Source organism: Phoca vitulina, unplaced genomic scaffold (genome assembly GCF_004348235.1).
Source record: "Phoca vitulina isolate PV1807 unplaced genomic scaffold, GSC_HSeal_1.0 scaffold16, whole genome shotgun sequence".
NCBI classification, from domain to species: domain Eukaryota; kingdom Metazoa; phylum Chordata; class Mammalia; order Carnivora; family Phocidae; genus Phoca; species Phoca vitulina.
Window position 1 is genome coordinate 28913826 of NW_022589719.1, and position 17110 is coordinate 28930935.

Genomic DNA, 17110 nt, shown 5'->3' on the forward strand with positions numbered 1-17110 from the left:
GCTTTGCAGTCCCGCTCTGAAGCACTGCGTCTGCAGACACAGGCAAAACAAGAGACTTTTAGGGACTACCCGTATTGAGACTAGAAACAAGGTCGAAAGGGTGAGGGTACTGCTTCGTGATAGGAGACGCGTGCACACCTGGCTAGTGTATCTGCGCAGCCCAACACCTGAACATACGGGGTCCTGAGAAGGGGTTGGCTTTGCTCTTCCTCGCCATAGCCTACCTGTGCCTTGGTGTTCTTTCAGAGAATCCAGGTGTTCCTCTGCCCAAAGGCCTTGTGCAAACGAGTCTGTCTGGGAACTCCTGGTCAGAAGGTTCCAGCCATAGAGGTAGGTAGGTAGTAACTTACAGCACTGGCACGGGGAGTCCCATTGACATGTGCAGAAGAAAATTGTGGATTACAAGTGAATAGCCTTCATTTGGTCAAAATGAACTTTATTTTTCAGCTTTCCTTGTCTGGATGTGGTAACAAAATTGGCACACACAAAAAGGATACAGATGTGGGACCTAATTAAAGAACGTGCTTCCAGTAAAGTGGTGGGAAGATGAGCCTAACAAAGATAAACATGTAGGTTGGAATTCTAAAACACTGAGTTCAGATGTTGGTATGCCACGATCGGTGACTGGAGGCGACTTGTCCTCTTTAAGCTTGTTTTCTCATGTCATTGCTTGGATTTGAGATCACTCATCGCACTGTTAAAACAGTCTGAGCCTTTTTGTCACTGGTGTGTCCCTCTGTGGCCATGTGAGACTACACTGGTCTAGGTTAAGGAAAGAAGGCCACAGTGGTTGAAGTCCTTTGAGGACCTGGACTTGGCTCAGTAAGCCTCGCTGGGTTTGCTCAGATTAGCAGCTGGATGGCTTGACAGGCTGGTGACAGGACTCCTAAACCTTGGGTAGTAGGGACCAGAGGGATGGGGCAGGATCAGCACCTATTCTGGAGTGAGGAAGCCAATGAAAGAACTTTTCAATCCTGCTTCTAGTCTTTCTACCCAGGCTCTTACAAACCAGGTTCTGTCCAAATGGAGAAGAGCTGAACTCTTTTGCAACCCGTCCTGCCTCTGTTGTTGTCTCTTTAATCTTTGTTTTGACAAGCCTCTAAGTCATCCCCACAGCCTTTCCACAAGTGATGTCCTAACCCCATCGCAGCTCACTTTCAGATGACCTTTATTCTCTCCTACAACGAAATGTGGACTCTTCTACGGCTCTCCTTTTTCCTTCTAGTTTGAGTTTCCTCTTCTCCATATCCAAAATGCTCTATGCTTAAGAGTAGGTGCTGATGAACAGGCAAATGACCCCCTCACCTGGCGGGAAGGCTGTGGCTTTGGGTGTGAATGCAGATGACAAGCCCTGGGGGTTAAGGCAAGACTCCTGGGCTCATTCCTTTGTTTGCTTAAGAGATGGGTTAAACGTTAACCTTTAAGAACCAGGAGATATTTTTTTAAAAACTGTATTTCAGTATTAGATGGATAGGCTTTTTAAGAGATTATCCTAAATTCCTACCTGGTGTCCAGCGGAGAAGATGCTTGAACAGAGTTGATAGTTCGCAAACTGTTTTTATCTTCCTATCTCTGGTTTAGAACTGTGAAGTGATTATATTTAATTCACTGTTCCCACTCAGAAGTAATACTGTAACATAATTTAGGTTGCAGAACATTTCTTAACAAGCACTATATTCTTTAGGACTGTAGTTCAGGATCTCCCAACGTGGTCACTTGTGCTAACTACTTTGTTAAACGTGGAATTACAGATAGGAAGACAAAGGGAAAGCACTGGGAACCCCCATTTGTTTTTAGGGAGAAGATGAAGTTGCCCCATCTGTTCACTTGTTTATGGATGAAGAATCAAGAAGTGGACTCCATCCTAGGAGTCTTGTCCCTTGAGTGGTGGTTACAAGAGGTGATCCCAAGGTGAAGGGGATTTTGAATGGCCAGTAACTCTCCTTGCTATTTTGGCAAGAAATACGACCTAATGCTCCCTGGGTGCCCTGAATGGAACATAAGCTCAAAATCGATAATGCCAGGATCCTTCAAAGTCAGATGTTTCCAGCACAGTCCTGGCTTTGCTCTGCCTGCTTCTGGAAGTGGGAAAATTGCTTCTCCAGGAGCCTGAGGCAGACCTAGGTCTCACCCAGCCCTAGAGTGAGCTGAGCCTCCCAGGTGGTGCACTACGCAGGCCTCAAATCTAAATCTTGCTTGGAAGGTTCAGCCGCTCTATCTCCTCAGACAGTAGAGGGTGGAGAAGGCACTGAGAAGCAGACCAGTGAGATGGGCTCACCCCTTTCCTGGCTGGAATTTTAATGCTAAATCTCTTACTGATTTTGGGGCTCAGTATGTCCTCCCTATTCTTCCAACACCCTCTGACTCCCTCATTGCTCACCAAGCATCTGTATCTGCCAAACTAGAAAAAGGAAAGTAAACTCCCACATCTCTGCCCCAGTAGCTCCTTCCCTCCCTCCAGGGGGCATGCATGTCCCCCTAGCCCTTATCTCCTCAAACCCCCCCCCAATATTATAATTACAGTGGCATTGTCCCTCCAGCTCCCCTCTGCTTTGGTGCCAGAAACTCGTCTCCCAGGTGGGCTGGTATGTTCAGTAAAGATAGGCATCTCTTCCAGATTTGGAGGGGGGGGGGGGTTGTTGTTACTGGTGAAGATAGGCATCTAGCCAGAGCTGCCCAGACTCCTTCAGTGAGCTGTGGGGGCAAGATGGGAGCAGGAAGTGAGAGTGAGAGAGAGAGAGAGCGAGCGCGCACGCAGAGCCAGGCCCAAAAGCCAAACCACCCTACAGACAGGTAGTGAGGCTCTTACAGAGGAATGGAGGCTGATCTCCATGGCATATGGCCCCTTTCCTCCCGTTGGCTTCTGAGAACTAGCTTGGGCCATGGCACTGAGAACAAAGGCCTGACTTGGCTGCAAGACCAGTAGAGCACCCTGCCTTTGTCTTGGTGGCCTCCATTCCGGGGGAACCCTGCCTGTTGCTCCCACCCCACACAGCACCAGCCCCATTGCCGGCCCTGTTCCCAGGCTCAGGTACTCACTAGATAATGTCGGCGAAGGCTGCGAGCAGGGGCTTGGACTGGTACTCTATGCCGTGCTTGGCACACAGGGACTGCACCAGGGGAGCCACTTTATGGTAATTGTGTCGAGGCATCGTGGGGAAAAGACTTCAGGGAGAACGGGACCGTCAGTGGCCCCTACTCTGCTCTTTCCACCTCCCCGCTTTCCCCACAGGGACCCTCCCTCCCAAGGACCCTGCTTCTCAGGTCTCCCTACTTACTGGTGCTCAATCTGGAAGTTGAGATGTCCACTGAACCAGTCATTGAAGGCAGACTTGTGGACATTGCATGTTGCGTGGAGCTGGAGGAAGAGGACAGGGGAGAGCGTGGCTCTGGGTGCCAGATAGAAAGGCCAACCCAGCCGTCTCCAGGCAAAGCCGGCTGGGGTTGGGGGGTCGGGGGGACGGTCCCTGGTCACTCCCTTCTCCACATGGTGGCAGGAGAGAAGCTTCAAGCTAATGAGGCAGTGCTGTTTGGGGACGCCCACCCCCTAGCCTGCATCTGTGCCCACCTGCCTTTTTCATTAGTTGTGTCATCCCCAGGTCTTCCAAGTGACCGTCCCTTACCTGGATGGAGACCCAGTCCATGTTCCGGTCGCGATCAATGCGCATGGGGATATGGTTCATCTGTGTGACCCACACAAACCAGTGGCTTTCCAGGAACCTGGTGGATATGGCACACAGACAAAAACAGTACAAGTGAGAGCTCTTCTTCTGCCTCAGATAACCTCTGGCCTGGCCATCTTCCCAGGCCAACACCTGGGACACCCCCTGCCGCCTAAAGCCCCAGCACAGCCCCCAGACCAGACTCGTTATTCCCAAACATCAGCTTTTCTTTGCCATCCCTCCTTCCCCATCAAATACTACCTGACCAGGAAGAAAAGGCCCAGGACGCCTTTCAGTCCCAAAAACGGCCAGTAGGTGAGGAAGAGGCGGGCGTAGAAGGTGATCATCCAGGCCAAGTCCTACATTGAGAGGCAGAGAGCATGAGGACTGGCACAAAGCTCTTCTTCCTCTTCCTTTCGTTTCACCTATTTGCATGGTACAGCCACTCTGCCAGGGACCCAGGCTGGAACATTCTGTCACCATCAGCTTCTCTTCATTGCCCAGTCCTGCAATATCTCATGCCACCCCACTCCTTCCTTCCATTCCTGGCGGCAGCCCCCAGGCCTCCTTGCCTGTTTCCTTCACAGGTGCCAAGGCCTACGGGGTCCCCCTGCCTCCAGCTCCTCCCAACCCATCAAAGTTCTTTATCCCCTCATCATGCTGCCAAATGAATCTTCCAGGACAGAGGCTTGGTCTGTGCCATGCCCTGATCAAGCACTTCTGCACCACGATTCTCCCCTGGCACGAGCCACAACATGTCCAAGTGGCCAAAACTGCCCCTCACTTCCCAGAGTCCATCCCCCTCCAGCCCCACCTTTGCCTATCCTCCAAGGCCCAGCTACAAAATGACTTCACAAAGCCTTTTCTAGCGCCTCTCATCCAGCCAGAGGCAGGCAAGACCCTTTTGGAATCCTAGAACCTTCTGCGTCTACCTCTTCCCCACCCCCAAGCCTGGCTCCTGGCTTTATGACAAGCACAAGAACCTCAGGAGGTACCAGCTGAATGAAATAGGCCATTGGTGGTGGTGGGGGGGGGCTTTGGGTGGCTCAGTCAGTTGAGCATCCGACTCTTGGTTTTGGCTCAGGTCATGATCTCAGGGTCGTGGGACTGAGCCTGGCGCTCCATGCTCAGCACCAAGTCTACTTGAGAGATTCCCTCTCCCTCTGCCCTTCCCCCTGCCTGTGTGTGCGTGCTCTCTCATAAATGAATGAATGAATAAATAAAATCTTTTTAAAAAAAAGAAATAGGGCGTTGGGAGTCAGGCTGTCTGCTGAGTCCAGATCATCCCATCTAGAGACAAGGAAGGTCTATACTCAGTTCTATTAACTTTACTCTAAATTAGGCCTGGAGTAAATCTCTGAGCTTTCCTCTGGAGAACCCCCATTCCCCTCCCTCAGGATTCTGAAGACAAAGGATGTGGAACTTGGGGGCTATGGATACTCACCACCCACTTCTTCCGCTGGATAACAAAATAGAAAACATACCACTGGAAGTAGAGAGGCAGCAAGGCTGGGGGCCCAACTAGGAAGGAAATGGAGACAGGGAGGAAGTGTGAGCAGCATGAGGGCAGTTCAGTGCCTGAGAGGTGGCCTCCGGCGTGGGGCTGCCCCCTTGCCATCTCTTCCTGTGGCCCCTTCCAGCTGCCTTGGCATTCCTCACTCCATTGGAACTGGCAGGCCCTGAAGGTGGGCATGAGTGCAAGTCTGAAGAAGGCAAAACCTCCCAAGAGGATGCCAGGAGGGTGAGGGTGGGAGTGGCATTCTTTTCCATTCTCGAGCTCCATGCCTTTAGAAGGCCACTGCGGATTCTCCCCGTGTTCCCTGGCCTGCCACTGCCTGTCCTTGCAGTCACCTGCCCTGCATTCTGGGCTGCTCTGCCTGCAGGCGAAGGGACAGGAGCAGGAAAGTTTGCTTCTGTGGGTTGGGGGGGGGGGCTGATGCTTCAGTGGGCTGAAAGCTTACTTCTTTGGATTAGGGAAATGAGCTTGTACCTCCCAACCTGAAGCCCTGGAGGGCAGGTGTGGGAAGGGATTTGAAGAAGTGGTCCCGTCCTAATGCTGTCCCATTTCCTTTTCTGTATCCCTTCTCTGCAGGGCCCTGAAGCTCCCTATAACCCCCTGCATGACCGTGCTCACCTATGGCTCCTCTATCCTGATGTGCCATGGATTCTAAAATTCTTCCAGACATTTCTGCTCTACCCTTCTACCCATCCCCTTTCTCCAGTAGTGATGGTTCATAATAGGCAGTTAGGATAAATTCCTTTGAACTAAAATGGGATCAATGGAATCCTCCTTTCCCTTCCTTTAAAAATTTGAATTTTTAAAGGAATTAGAAAACTCAAATTTTAGGCACTATGAAGATTTTAAAAGCAAGGAATATAGAACAGCCTTCAGAGAGAGCTTAAGACAACCACAGAAATATCCTCCTTTTCAGCTCTAACAGCCTTTCCACTTCCTTTTTGAGTCCAGTCCTCCCATAGCCATGTCTGCCTTTACGCCCCTGGGTGTTGGACTACCCACAGAGTCATCTTGGCCCAAGTCTGTTTCCCAAGGTTTAAGGTTTAATCAAGATGGCTGGACCTGACCGCTCAGTGCTCTTGTGGAAGCCAGGGTGAAACCGGAGGAACTCCTCTGCCCCCGATACACATGATCCTTGACCAAATATTAGCCTGTAACTTTGCTCAACTGAGATGGTAGTCTGCTCCCATGCAGGAAGTAACCAGTCGGGGACAGGGTACTTCCTCCAGCCTTTACTTAAAATACCATAATCCTTCAAAAAGTCATTTCTTCCTGACATCCCTTCAGCACCCCCATCCCAAGAGAGTCCCCCTGTGTTGGATGAGGACACTCACTCAGGAAGAAGTATTTGTGCTGGTGGTTGTATGGCATGTACTTTTTCTTCTGTTTCCCAAGCTGTGAAGAAAAGCAAATACAAATCAGTACCCGCAGACCAGTCACCCCGTTCCCTTCCCCCTGTGACCTTGGCTTTCAACAGGTGTAGCATTATCGGCTTTGCACTCGGAAAGGCCCACTCAGCCTGCAGGAGGAGGGAATGAACTGTAGTGAGGGGAGGTATAGTTTCAGGGAGACCAGGGAAGAGGCTGGAGCAGGAATCAGGCTCCAAGATGGATTGGGGGGGGGATGGGAAGCAACGGAGATGGAGAAGTCAATGGATTTGGGATGTTTTAGAGACAGTATTAACAAGGCTTGCTGATAAACTGGATGTTGGGGTGAAGTTCACCCCATCCTCTACGGGGAAAAGCAGACGAGGAGCACCTGTCATGTTTGGTGGGGGTGAGTGGGAAGACACTGGCCTATTTTGGAACTGTTATGGAAGGGAGCCCTGGACAGCTGCTGCCTCCTTGAATGGCAATCAGATGCTATTATGATCCTAATAACAGCCCTATTGTGTTTCAACTCTCGGACAGAGCCAGAAAGTTTGTATTTAGGGTGAGGTGTCCCCTGCGTTTTCTTGTTCTCCAGGAGACTCGGGAGGCACTGAGGTGGATGCCCCGGGGTCAGCATGGGGATCAGCTCCCAGAGGGGCTGAAGCAAAGGCCAAGCAGCCTGCAGCCAAGGCATTTACTAATAGGCAGCTCATCCTCAGGCTCATAACTAGACAGAAAAATATCTATCGATCCTAGATCACTTTCTGTTTTTAGTGTCTGCAAATGGGAGTTTCTTGAAAACCCTAGTACCAAGAAACAATAAAGGCAGTGGTGTGAGAAGGTTCTCTTCCACTTAAACTCCCACCCTTTTTTTTTTTTAATCCTCTGTAGTGACAGAAGTGCTACCAAGGACTAGATGCTCTGCCTAACAAATCACCCACACAGGTGGGGCCAAGGCTGATTCATCATCCGCACATCGTTGACCATTATACAGTGTTGGACGTGTAGCAAGCCAAGTCCTTGCTTAGGAGGTAGGAAAATTAGGACATTATGGAAAGGTGGGGCATAAGCCTCAACAAGGGGCTCCTGGTGCCAGGACAGCCAACACTGTAAAAGCCTTTCCATAGAGTCCTTCTCCTGGCCAGAGGGGGAGGACAGCCAGGCTACCTTGCACTCACTCATGCCTAGGATGGAACAGTCTGAATTCTTGGCACGCTGAAGTATCATACAGTGGGGGGAGGGGGATCTGGTGGGACTCTTAACTGCAGCCTAGAGCCTCGGCAAAGAAGGTGTTTTTATTATTTTTTTTATTTTAAAGATTTTTATTTATTTGACAGAGAGAGAGACAGCGAGAAAGGGAACACAAGCAGGGGGAGTAGGAGTGGGCGAAGCAGGCTTCCCGCCGAGCAGGGAGCCAGATGTGGGGCTCGATCCCAGGACCCTGGGATCATGACCTGAGCCGAAGGCAGATGCTTAACGACTGAGCCACCCAGGCGCCCCAGCACAGAAGGTCTTAAAGTAACTTTACAAACAACTCTATTGGCCATTCAAAGTCTCCTATTGCCTTATGTTCACCAAAAGCTCTCCAGATCTCCACCCTCAGGCATTCATCCTTTAGCAGCTGCATTACAATTTTTGCTCATAACCTCAGGTGATAACTCAAACCCAACACTGACCACCCTGGAAGTCAGGCTGGGGTCAGATGGGTGGGAAGAATTACTCAGCGAATGAATGTTCCAGGCCCTGGGCATCAAAGAAGAGTTAAGACAGTCGGTCCAGCCCTTGATAGGGAAGACTGCACACAGCAGGATATCAGAGTTGTGGGGGGTGTCAGTGGGGGTGACTGCCTGGGGTAGGAATATCTAAAAAGCATCCCCAAGGAGGACCATCCATTCGATTTGCAGAGATCTGCACAGTAATCTGGTCACTGTTTGGATCCTTGCAGCATGAGGTACGTTTATGCAGTAACTGTTGGCTTGCACTCACCAGGGATAACAGGTGATTCTATCCTGGGCAGCTTATTTATTGCCTGTTGCCTCCGGCGACTGCCAGCAAGCCAGCCTGGCCTCACTCTCTCACCCACACTGACAGCATTGTGAACATTTTCCCCAGAGCCCTCTCTTCTGGTTGGCTGCCATTCTCCCAAGACCTTTCCACTGATATTTCTACTCACCTCCACAGAGAGGATCTTCCCCAAGGCAAAGAAGAGGGGGTGCATGTTGATGTCTGGGTCTTTGCCTAAACAGTTGGGCTTGGCATGGTGCTGGAAGTGCAGGTGGTTCCACCAACTGGCAGGGACCCCCTACAGAAAAGCAGGGACATGAGTATGAAAGCCTAGCATTCCCCCATCCCCCCCAAGGAAACCCTTCATTGACTGGAGTTTCAAGAGCCCCTCCCCAGCTCATTGACCTTCAGGTGGCCAATCACAAAATGATGTAGCAGGTGGTTCCAGGTGGAGGTGCTGAAGACAGACAGGTGTCCAAAGTCATGCTGCAGCCAGCCGGCCTGGGCCTGAGTGAGAAAGGTTAGCACTGAGAGCAGCCCACCAGCCCAGGCTCCACCTCAGTGACCTCAGGGGCTCCCTGCCTCACCCCCTTCCTTTGTCTGCCTAGCCCTGTGATTGCCACAGTACCTCGAGCACGTCAGGAAAGGAGTCAGGAAGCCTGGGTCCTAACTCTGGACCTCTGCCACTAACTCATGCAAGAGTTGGAGCAAATCACTATCCTTTCCCTGTTCTTCAGTTCCCTCGAAGAGTTCCCATAGAACTCTCTGGAGTTATAGGACTTATGATGGAGTGAATATCCGGACTACAAAAAAGGACACAGTGACAAACTCAGAGGCGAGTAGCAGGCTTGGCAAATGGGTTCTGATATCAGGTTCCAAGCCTTATTAGCATGTTGGGCGATGTGATGGTGAGGAGAAAGCCAAGCTTTTCTGAGCAATCAATCTTGGTTCTTGACAAACAGGCTACTCTTGGGTGAGCAAAGTGAAGGTGCACATGTGGTTAAGGAGCAGGTAAAAGGCACAGATGATAAAATGTCTCTGTGCGCTAACTCTCCCCCATATCCTCAGTGCCGCCCCGGTCACAGGGCCGGGCTTCTTGGCCTTCTGAGGCATACAGAGAGCTTTCCCCAAGGATGCAAGGATGCTGAGCACGGCTGTGCTCTTGACTAGCCAAGAGCTCTCACTTGAACCGTGCTGAGCAGCACTGCACAGAGAAGGAAGGGCACAAGGGATGTCCCAAAGACCCAAAGAGTGAGCCAGGCAGCTACGTCCAGCAGCAGGATGTGCAAGAGGTACAACAGGAAGAAGACATGGTTGGCCTTCATGAGCCCCATCCGCTCCACTGTGGCCCGCAGCTCTCGGAACTCATCAATCAGCTCCTTCTGTGGAAGAGTGAGAGGGAGGGGCTATTATTCTTCCCAGCTGTAACCCAACACTACTGGACACAGGGGCCCTCTTAGGCTCCAGAAACCCCACCCCCAGATAGCTGTGGGAAGTCCATAATCCTAGGTAAGTCTACCACAACACTGAGGAAAGACGTGCTGAAGGATCATGCCTGAGAGCATGTGGTCTTTGGAGTTAAACAGACTTGATTCAAGTCCCTGCTCCGCCATCTACTAACAGTGTGATTCTTGGCCACATTGCTCACCCTCCCTGAGCCTCAGCTTTCTCATCTGTAAATGTGTATGGGTTCTATGTGATTATGGCGGACACAGAGTACATGCTTAATAGGTCTTGATGAGGGTAGTGGTGGTGTTGGCCTTGTGAGAGCCGTAGGTTTCAAAGCCCTGCTCATTATGCCTGTGTCCCAGTGACTGTGGGAGAAACAGGGACCTCAAGGTTTCACAAGAACTACTACTGTCTGTGGGCGCTTGGGTGGTTCAGTTGGTTAGGCGTCTGCCTTCAGCTCAGATCATGGTCCCAGAGTCCCGGGATCGGGCCCCTGCTCAATGGGGAATCTATTTCTCTCTCTGCCCCTCATCCCATTCATGCTCTCTCTCTCTCAAATAAAATAAATCTTAAAAAAAAAAAAAAAAAGAACTATTGACTGTGATCAACTCTGATCTTATCTAGGCCTTCCTTCTCCCCCCCTTGCCCTTCAACAATCAAAGTGTCTCCAAACAGCAGAGTCTCACATTTTTAGTGGGCTCAAAGCTGGGCTGCTCTGGAGACAGTTCTCCAATCAGGAGAGAGTTCATATACTTCCTTACAAGGCCCTTGTCGATGTGGAACGCCACAAAGGGATCCTGCAAGGATAGGGAGAAGACAGAGCGGTTAGGAAGCCAGCCCGGGCCCCCGGGGCTCCTGGAGGGCTCACACCAGAGGCCATCCTCCTGATCCAGCAAGAAGGCTGTATCCAAGTTCAAAGAGATACCACTTCCCTCCAGTCAGCTGACCTTTGAGGGTGCTTAGACCTTTCCCAGGTGTGCACATCTCAGGAACACCCAGCATGTGTTCTAGTGAAAAGGGCACCACAGCAAGGAGTAAGAAGTGTGGGTAGGGGTGACCACAGAAAGACTTCTCTGGGCTGACCTGTCCTCTAGGCGTGTCTAGGGACAGCTCTTGCACAAGAATTTAAGATCTAGGTGAGAAACAACTAGAAGGGATGGGTGGGGCTGTTGAGACTTCTGTTTTTACCTATGGGACTTTTAACAGATCCCCTCTGAGCCAGCGTTTTTCATAAAATGTGAGTAGGAAGACTCCCTACCTCCGAACTGGGAACTTTTGCATTTCTCCCCCTTCTCTCTGCCGCTGTTCCTGGTAGGGTTCCATTATTTCCCCTAAGACTCTGACCACCCCCTGCCGCAGAGTGGCTACTTTCGGTTTTGGTAGGTCAGGCGGTCCCAGGCCTTATAGGGGGCGGCGGCACTAGAGGCGGGAGCCGGGGCGGAGCCGGCGGCCGGTGGCACCACACATCTGGACCAATCGCCATCCCCGTTGCGGCCGGCCCCAGCCCCGGCCCCAAATTACACTGCGTGAAGACCCTGCGTCGGTGCCTGCTTCGTCTGCGCATGCGCTAGCGCCCACCTCTTCGCTCTCCCCGGCAGTCCCGGCTTCCCAGTGGTCAGTCGGGGTGACCGCTGCAAGCTCTGGCCTTGCCCGCCCACCCGCCCCTTCACCCTGTACGGGGGTTCCCACGGCAGCGGGCACTGGCTGGCTTCCCGCCTCGGCCCTATCCCCGAAAACGCTTCCCTCTCCTGCTCCCACTCGCAAGCCGGCACGCGCAGTCTAGACGCCCGCTGCGCTCCCTTCGCACCCACCGAGACAGGTCGAGACTCCCTCTTCCTGCCGCTGACCCCTCCTCCCTCGGCCTCAGCCGCTCCGCCGTCCCCGGCAGCCTGCATCCTGGCTTTCCTCCCTGCTTGTCCTGCTCTGGGGTACGTCTGGCTACCAAAGACGGGGCCACAGACGGAACGCACGCACACGGGCGCGCAGTCCTTTGTTTGTGTGGGCACGTTGCCGGCCTCCATCCCCACTCTCCTGATTCCAGTTTTCACACCATTCTCCTGCCCTTGCATCCCGTGCTAAGTCGTGGGCAACGGGTATGCTCGACGCCTGCTGGCTTTTCCCCCGAATCAGTTGGGAGTTCGTCCGTGGGTGCCAGACTTCCTGCCTGGAGCATTCAACCTCCAGCGGCAGGGGCCCGGCCCCGCCCACTCCCGTGCCGCGGTGGGGCGACGCTCACCGTAGCATCCTGCCCCGCGTAGTGGCTGATGACCCGGGAGCCCCCGGGGTGCCGCCGGCAGAACTCGCTGATGTTGTATACCTTCCGGTCGATCACGAGCCACCGCTCCGCCGCGTGCCCGGAGCGCTGCGCCACCTCGTCCCACGTGAAGTAGCGCTGGGTCGGCGCCTGGGTAGCGGTCTCGGAGTCCATCCGGGCAGAAGCGGTCAGGCGCGCGCTCCGGGCCCGTGGAGTAGAACGCGCCGCCTTCGCGAGCGCGGAGAACGGACCCGCTTGCGCGCGCCGGGATTTCAGCACCCGCGGCGCGGACCGCGGAGCTCCGCTGCACGCGCTCCCATTGGTCGAGCCGCGTGGCGCGGGGAGCGAGCCCCGCCTTCCCAGCCGGCTCCGCTGGGGAGGATTAGGGCGGGCGCGCCCCCTCGCGGGTTCCGTGGGGGGTTCGCGGCGTTCAGTTTCCCGACTCGCGGTACGGCTCCCGGGGGTCCTGCGAGCTGGAACGCAGTCTCTGCGGACGCTCCTGGGTGCGGGGTTCGGCGCGCCGGTGGGTGGGGAGGGGCCGTCCTGGGGTCGAGGCTGCCCCAGGGGACTGGTCCTTAGGCCCCGGGCGCCCTTGCCAGTCTCCGGGCGCCGACCCAGGGCAGATCCGTCTGATAAACCCCCGGCCTCCTCGCCAGGGCCGCCACGGTTGTGGGGCCTGAAATAACAGTGTGCGAACCCTTGGCGGTTACCTGTGAACAGCGTAATTACGGTTAATTGGGTTTGGGGCATGTTCATGCTTTCTTTTGCCCAAAATAACGTTAAAAATGCCCCACAATTTTTGTAGCCCTGTTTACCCTTTTTGTTTTAATTTTTGGTCTATTCTGAATTAACTGGAATAAATAAAAGGAAGTGGTTTTCAGCATCTCCTGACCTCAGGGAGGTTCTGTGTGCAGAGCCTGGGTCTTTAAGTAGAGGAATTTGGGGCTCAGACCTCTGGGCTTTGGGAGGGAGTGAGGAAGCACCCAGATGATGGGGTTTGGGGATATAGGTGAGGTTCAATGGGGGTGGAGTCCGGAACCCACGACTAAGAAAGAAGTCTTGAGACCTCTTTGGTGCAAAATGGTGGTTTATTAAAGCACGGGGACAGGACCCATGGGCAGAAAGAGCCGCAGCCCGGGGATTGTGAGGGGTGGCTGATTATATACTATGGGGTTGGGGGAGGTAAGGAAAAAGGGAGGTTTCAAAAGAACTTTCATATGCTAAAGAGGACCTACAAGATACCGGAGGCCTTGCCATTGTCAAGTTAGGGTTGTTTACCCCTGTAGTAAGGCATTAACATTAAGATAGTTGGTAGCTTCCGGGAGGAACGTTACACTCTGCCTGCTTCAGTTATCTATCAATGGGCTGCAGGTTATAAGGGCATTTAATTTTATCTACATTTCCTTCTGGAAGCTAGGTTATTGATGATAGGAATGCGTTGTTCTTGTAGATTGCTAAGACATTTGTGAACTGAGGGAGACTCCCGTCTTGTAGGATTGTGATCTCTATAAGTTAACTATTTGTTTTTCCTTTAGGAGTGCCTGAGGAATGTCACATAGATCCCATTGCGGGGGGGGGGGGTTGTGGGGTGTCAGCTTCTGCTTTGTCCTCAGCTTGCCTTTTGTTCCCTCATCCCAGAGGCTGGGGGTGCCAGTCAAGGACCTGTTGCAGTAGGAAGAGACCCAGAGTTTACTGCTAAATTTTCTCTTATTTATTCAACAAGCCCACTATAAAGCACTTACTCTGTGCCAGGCACTGTTCTTAGTGTCTTATAAACATGAATTCATGTAATTCTCACAACAACCCACTGAGGTAGAAACTAGTATTAACCTTCCAGACAGAGGAGACATTACGTGTTTTGTCACATAGCTAGAAAGTGGCAGGGCCGAGATTCAAACCAGCTGGTGCTGCTTTGAACCCCTAGGCTCTGCTGTCTCTCCTCCGAGGACACTAGTATTTGGGTACTTTGATGGGGCTCTGCAGCCAAGAGAAAGGAAGCAGATCCTTGTCCCAAGCACTGAGCTAGAGTCTGAGCTCCTAGGAGTCAGGAGAGGGGCATGCAGAGCAGACTGGGAAGAGTGAGGCTGGATTTCTGGTGGAAAAGGACCTTAATCCCTTCGATCCAAATACCTCATTTTATAAATAAGAGAATTGAGTTTCAGAATGGGGAAAGGGACTTCCCAAGTGCCTGTGAGGAAGCTCAGGTGTCCTGGCTTCTGGTTAAGATTCCGGGGCCCTGGACCTTGTTGCAGAATGAGAGACACCCCCCGCACCCCCCGCCCCGTATGCCAATTTCACTTTTTAAAAAAACGTTGCGGGGGCGCCTGGGTGGCTCAGTCGTTAAGCGTCTGCCTTCGGCTCGGGTCATGATCCCAGGGTCCTGGGATCGAGCCCCACATCGGGCTCCCTGCTCTGCGGGAAGCCTGCTTCTCCCTCTCCCACTCCCCCTGCTTGTGTTCCCTCTCTCACTGTGTCTGTCTCTGTCAAATAAATAAATAAAATCTAAAAAAAAAAAAAAAAAACGTTGCGGGGCGCCTGGGTGGCTCAGTCGATTAAGCGTCTGGCTTCAGCTCAGGTCATGGTCCCAGGGTCCTGGGATCGAGCCCCACATCGGGCTCCCTGCTCCGCGGGAAGTCTGCTTCTCCCTCTCCCACTCCCCCTGCTTGTGTGCCCTCTCTCGCTGTGTCTCTCTCTTTCAAATAAATAAAATCTTTAAAAAATATATAAATAAATAAATAAAAATAAATAAAAATAAAAAATAAAAAAACGTTGCCCAGCAACTTGGCGGTTTGTAACCAGAGCTATAAAATGGTTTGTACTCTTCAGTAAAGTAATTTCACTCTTGGAAAAGCGAGGAGTGGGAAACTACAAAGGTGTCTATTGCTAATTTAATAGTAAAGACTGGAAACAGCTACAAATCCTGACAATAAGAAAACCTTCAGGCTCACTGGGATATATTAGCACAATGAGGAATTACAGAGTGATTAAAAATGACCACGATGTGAACTATATTTAAAGTAGAAAGTACTTTGTGGTGAAAAGAGCAGAACCCAGGGTACTCACTGATTAAAGTTTTGTAAAAATCTCATAGGTATTAAATAACAGAGGAGACTCTGCCATTTTGAAAACATTTCATAGTTTGACATTCTTTATTTTTCTGTAAAGTTGCTTAATCTCACTGAAGAAGAAGAAAGAAAGACCTTGCTACAACCATTATTCCTGTAGCGTATTCTTTTAGTGGGAATATAAATTGATGAAACTTTCTGGAAAACTAGTTTGGTAACTTTATTTAGAACCTTAAAAATGTTTCCAATAATTTCATGTTTCAGGATATAGCCCAAGGAAATTTTTTTCCCCCTTATGCTGTATTTTTTATTCCCATGACTTAATTCAACTAGAAGCCTATCTCCCCACTTGCCCTCACCAATTTTACTCCCCACACCCCCCCCAACCTCCTCCCCTCTGGCAACACCAGTTTGTTCTCTGTATTTATAGGTCTGGCTCTGCTTTAAGGAAATCTTTTGGGGAAAAATATTTATAACCAAAAAAATAGTCATTGAAGAAATATTTATGACAGCAAAAAATGGCAGCCACCTAGATGCCTATCAGTGGAATATTAAGCAGACATTAAAAATAATGTGATGAAATTTTACTGGCTGAGGAGATAATCATCACTCTAGAAGGAAATGATAATACTTAACTATTTCTGGATGAGTGGAACAAGGTCATTTATATTTTCTTTTTTTAAAGATTTTATTTTATTTATTTGAGAGAGAGAGAGAATGAGAGAGAGAGAACATGAGAAGGGGGAGGGTCAGAAGGAGAAGCAGACTCCCCGCTGAGCAGGGAGCCTGATGCAGGACTCGATCCCAGGACTCCAGGATCATGACCCGAGCCGAAGGCAGTCGCTTAACCAACTGAGCCACCCAGGAGCCCCCATTTATATTTTCTTTAATACTTTCTGAATTTTTTATTATGAGCATGTATTACTTTTACCTTCAGAAAAAAACATTTATTGTTTTAAAATGCCACTTGTAGGATGATTCTTTGATTAACCCCACCTTCCTAAAACCATTCACCAAGTGTTTCATTAACATTTGTGGAGTGTGTGCTCTTTGTCAGTTATTTTAATAGGCGCTGGGAATACAAAGTCCAATATCATATGGATCATGCCTAGTTTAAGACCACTGGAAAAGAAAGACAAATTAGTGATTAGAGGTCAAGAGGATAGATGCCAATTACTCCTTTTTCTAAGTCTCAACATTTAAGAAGTGTGTGTGACATGGAGTTGCCTTCATGTTTCTTTCCTTTGCAAGTGCTCTTATTTCAGAAGTGGAATCAATAAATTTGTTGCTATGAAATTAGCTAATTTGTGGGGACACAGTGTCCTGTATTTTGGCTCCGGGGCAGGGACTGTAAATTCTGTTTCTTTCCACCTGGTATATTCAAAGTACCCTAGTTTGGGGTTCTGCGTGGAATCAATAAATTTGTTGAAATAACTGATCGTTTCAGCCTGAAAAGAATACAGGTTAGCAGGACTATAGGCCACCAGACAGATACCCTAATGTCTTCTCATTTCCCTGTGCTCCTACATACATGATCATGGAGATTGTAAAAAATCTCTTCCCAGGCCTGACCCAGGGGCCAACTGGACAAATCCTTTGCCTCGTGGGCTCTGCTGATCCCATTAACTTGCCTTATCCAGGAAATGAATCATATGTGTATTTCCAGATTGGGACTTGGGAATACTCCTCTAGCTATTCAGGCTAAGGGAATTACTAAGGGAATGGAGAAATCAGCTGAAGACCCTCCCGCCAATTCTCATCAGACCATGTTTCGGTAACATGACTACAAA

General features: G+C 50.7%; 1 protein-coding gene across 2 annotated transcripts; it reads right to left on the reverse strand.

Moving 5' to 3' along the window:
* Positions 1–419: 419 nt before the first annotated feature.
* Positions 420–12553, reverse strand: FADS1 (fatty acid desaturase 1). Of its 2 annotated transcripts, none has more exons than XM_032414284.1 (12): positions 12238–12553; positions 10688–10798; positions 9737–9934; positions 8958–9059; positions 8722–8850; positions 6513–6573; positions 5107–5183; positions 3924–4021; positions 3624–3720; positions 3279–3358; positions 3040–3165; positions 420–2694 (listed from the first exon to the last, which is right to left on the reverse strand). In XM_032414284.1, the coding sequence occupies exons 1-12, from the start codon at positions 12427–12429 to the stop codon at positions 2643–2645; spliced, it is 1323 nt and encodes a 440-aa protein (XP_032270175.1). In that variant the 5' UTR covers positions 12430–12553; the 3' UTR covers positions 420–2642. The 2 variants fall into 2 exon arrangements, with proteins under 2 accessions (XP_032270175.1, XP_032270176.1); XM_032414285.1 differs by lacking the exon at positions 12238–12553 and adding an exon at positions 11260–11375 and having other exon boundaries at positions 2581–2694.
* Between the last annotated feature and the right edge of the window lie 4557 nt (positions 12554–17110).

Coding starts and splice junctions, on each gene's coding strand:
- FADS1 (XM_032414284.1), bottom strand. CDS start 12,429: ATGGACTCCGAGACCGCTACCCAGGCGCCGACCCAGCGCTACTTCACG. Junction 8,851..8,957: donor TTGTGATTGGCCACCTGAAG/GTCAATGAGCTG, acceptor GCTTTTCTGTAG/GGGGTCCCTGCCAGTTGGTG. Junction 3,359..3,623: donor TGGACTGGGTCTCCATCCAG/GTAAGGGACGGT, acceptor CTCTTCCTCCAG/CTCCACGCAACATGCAATGT.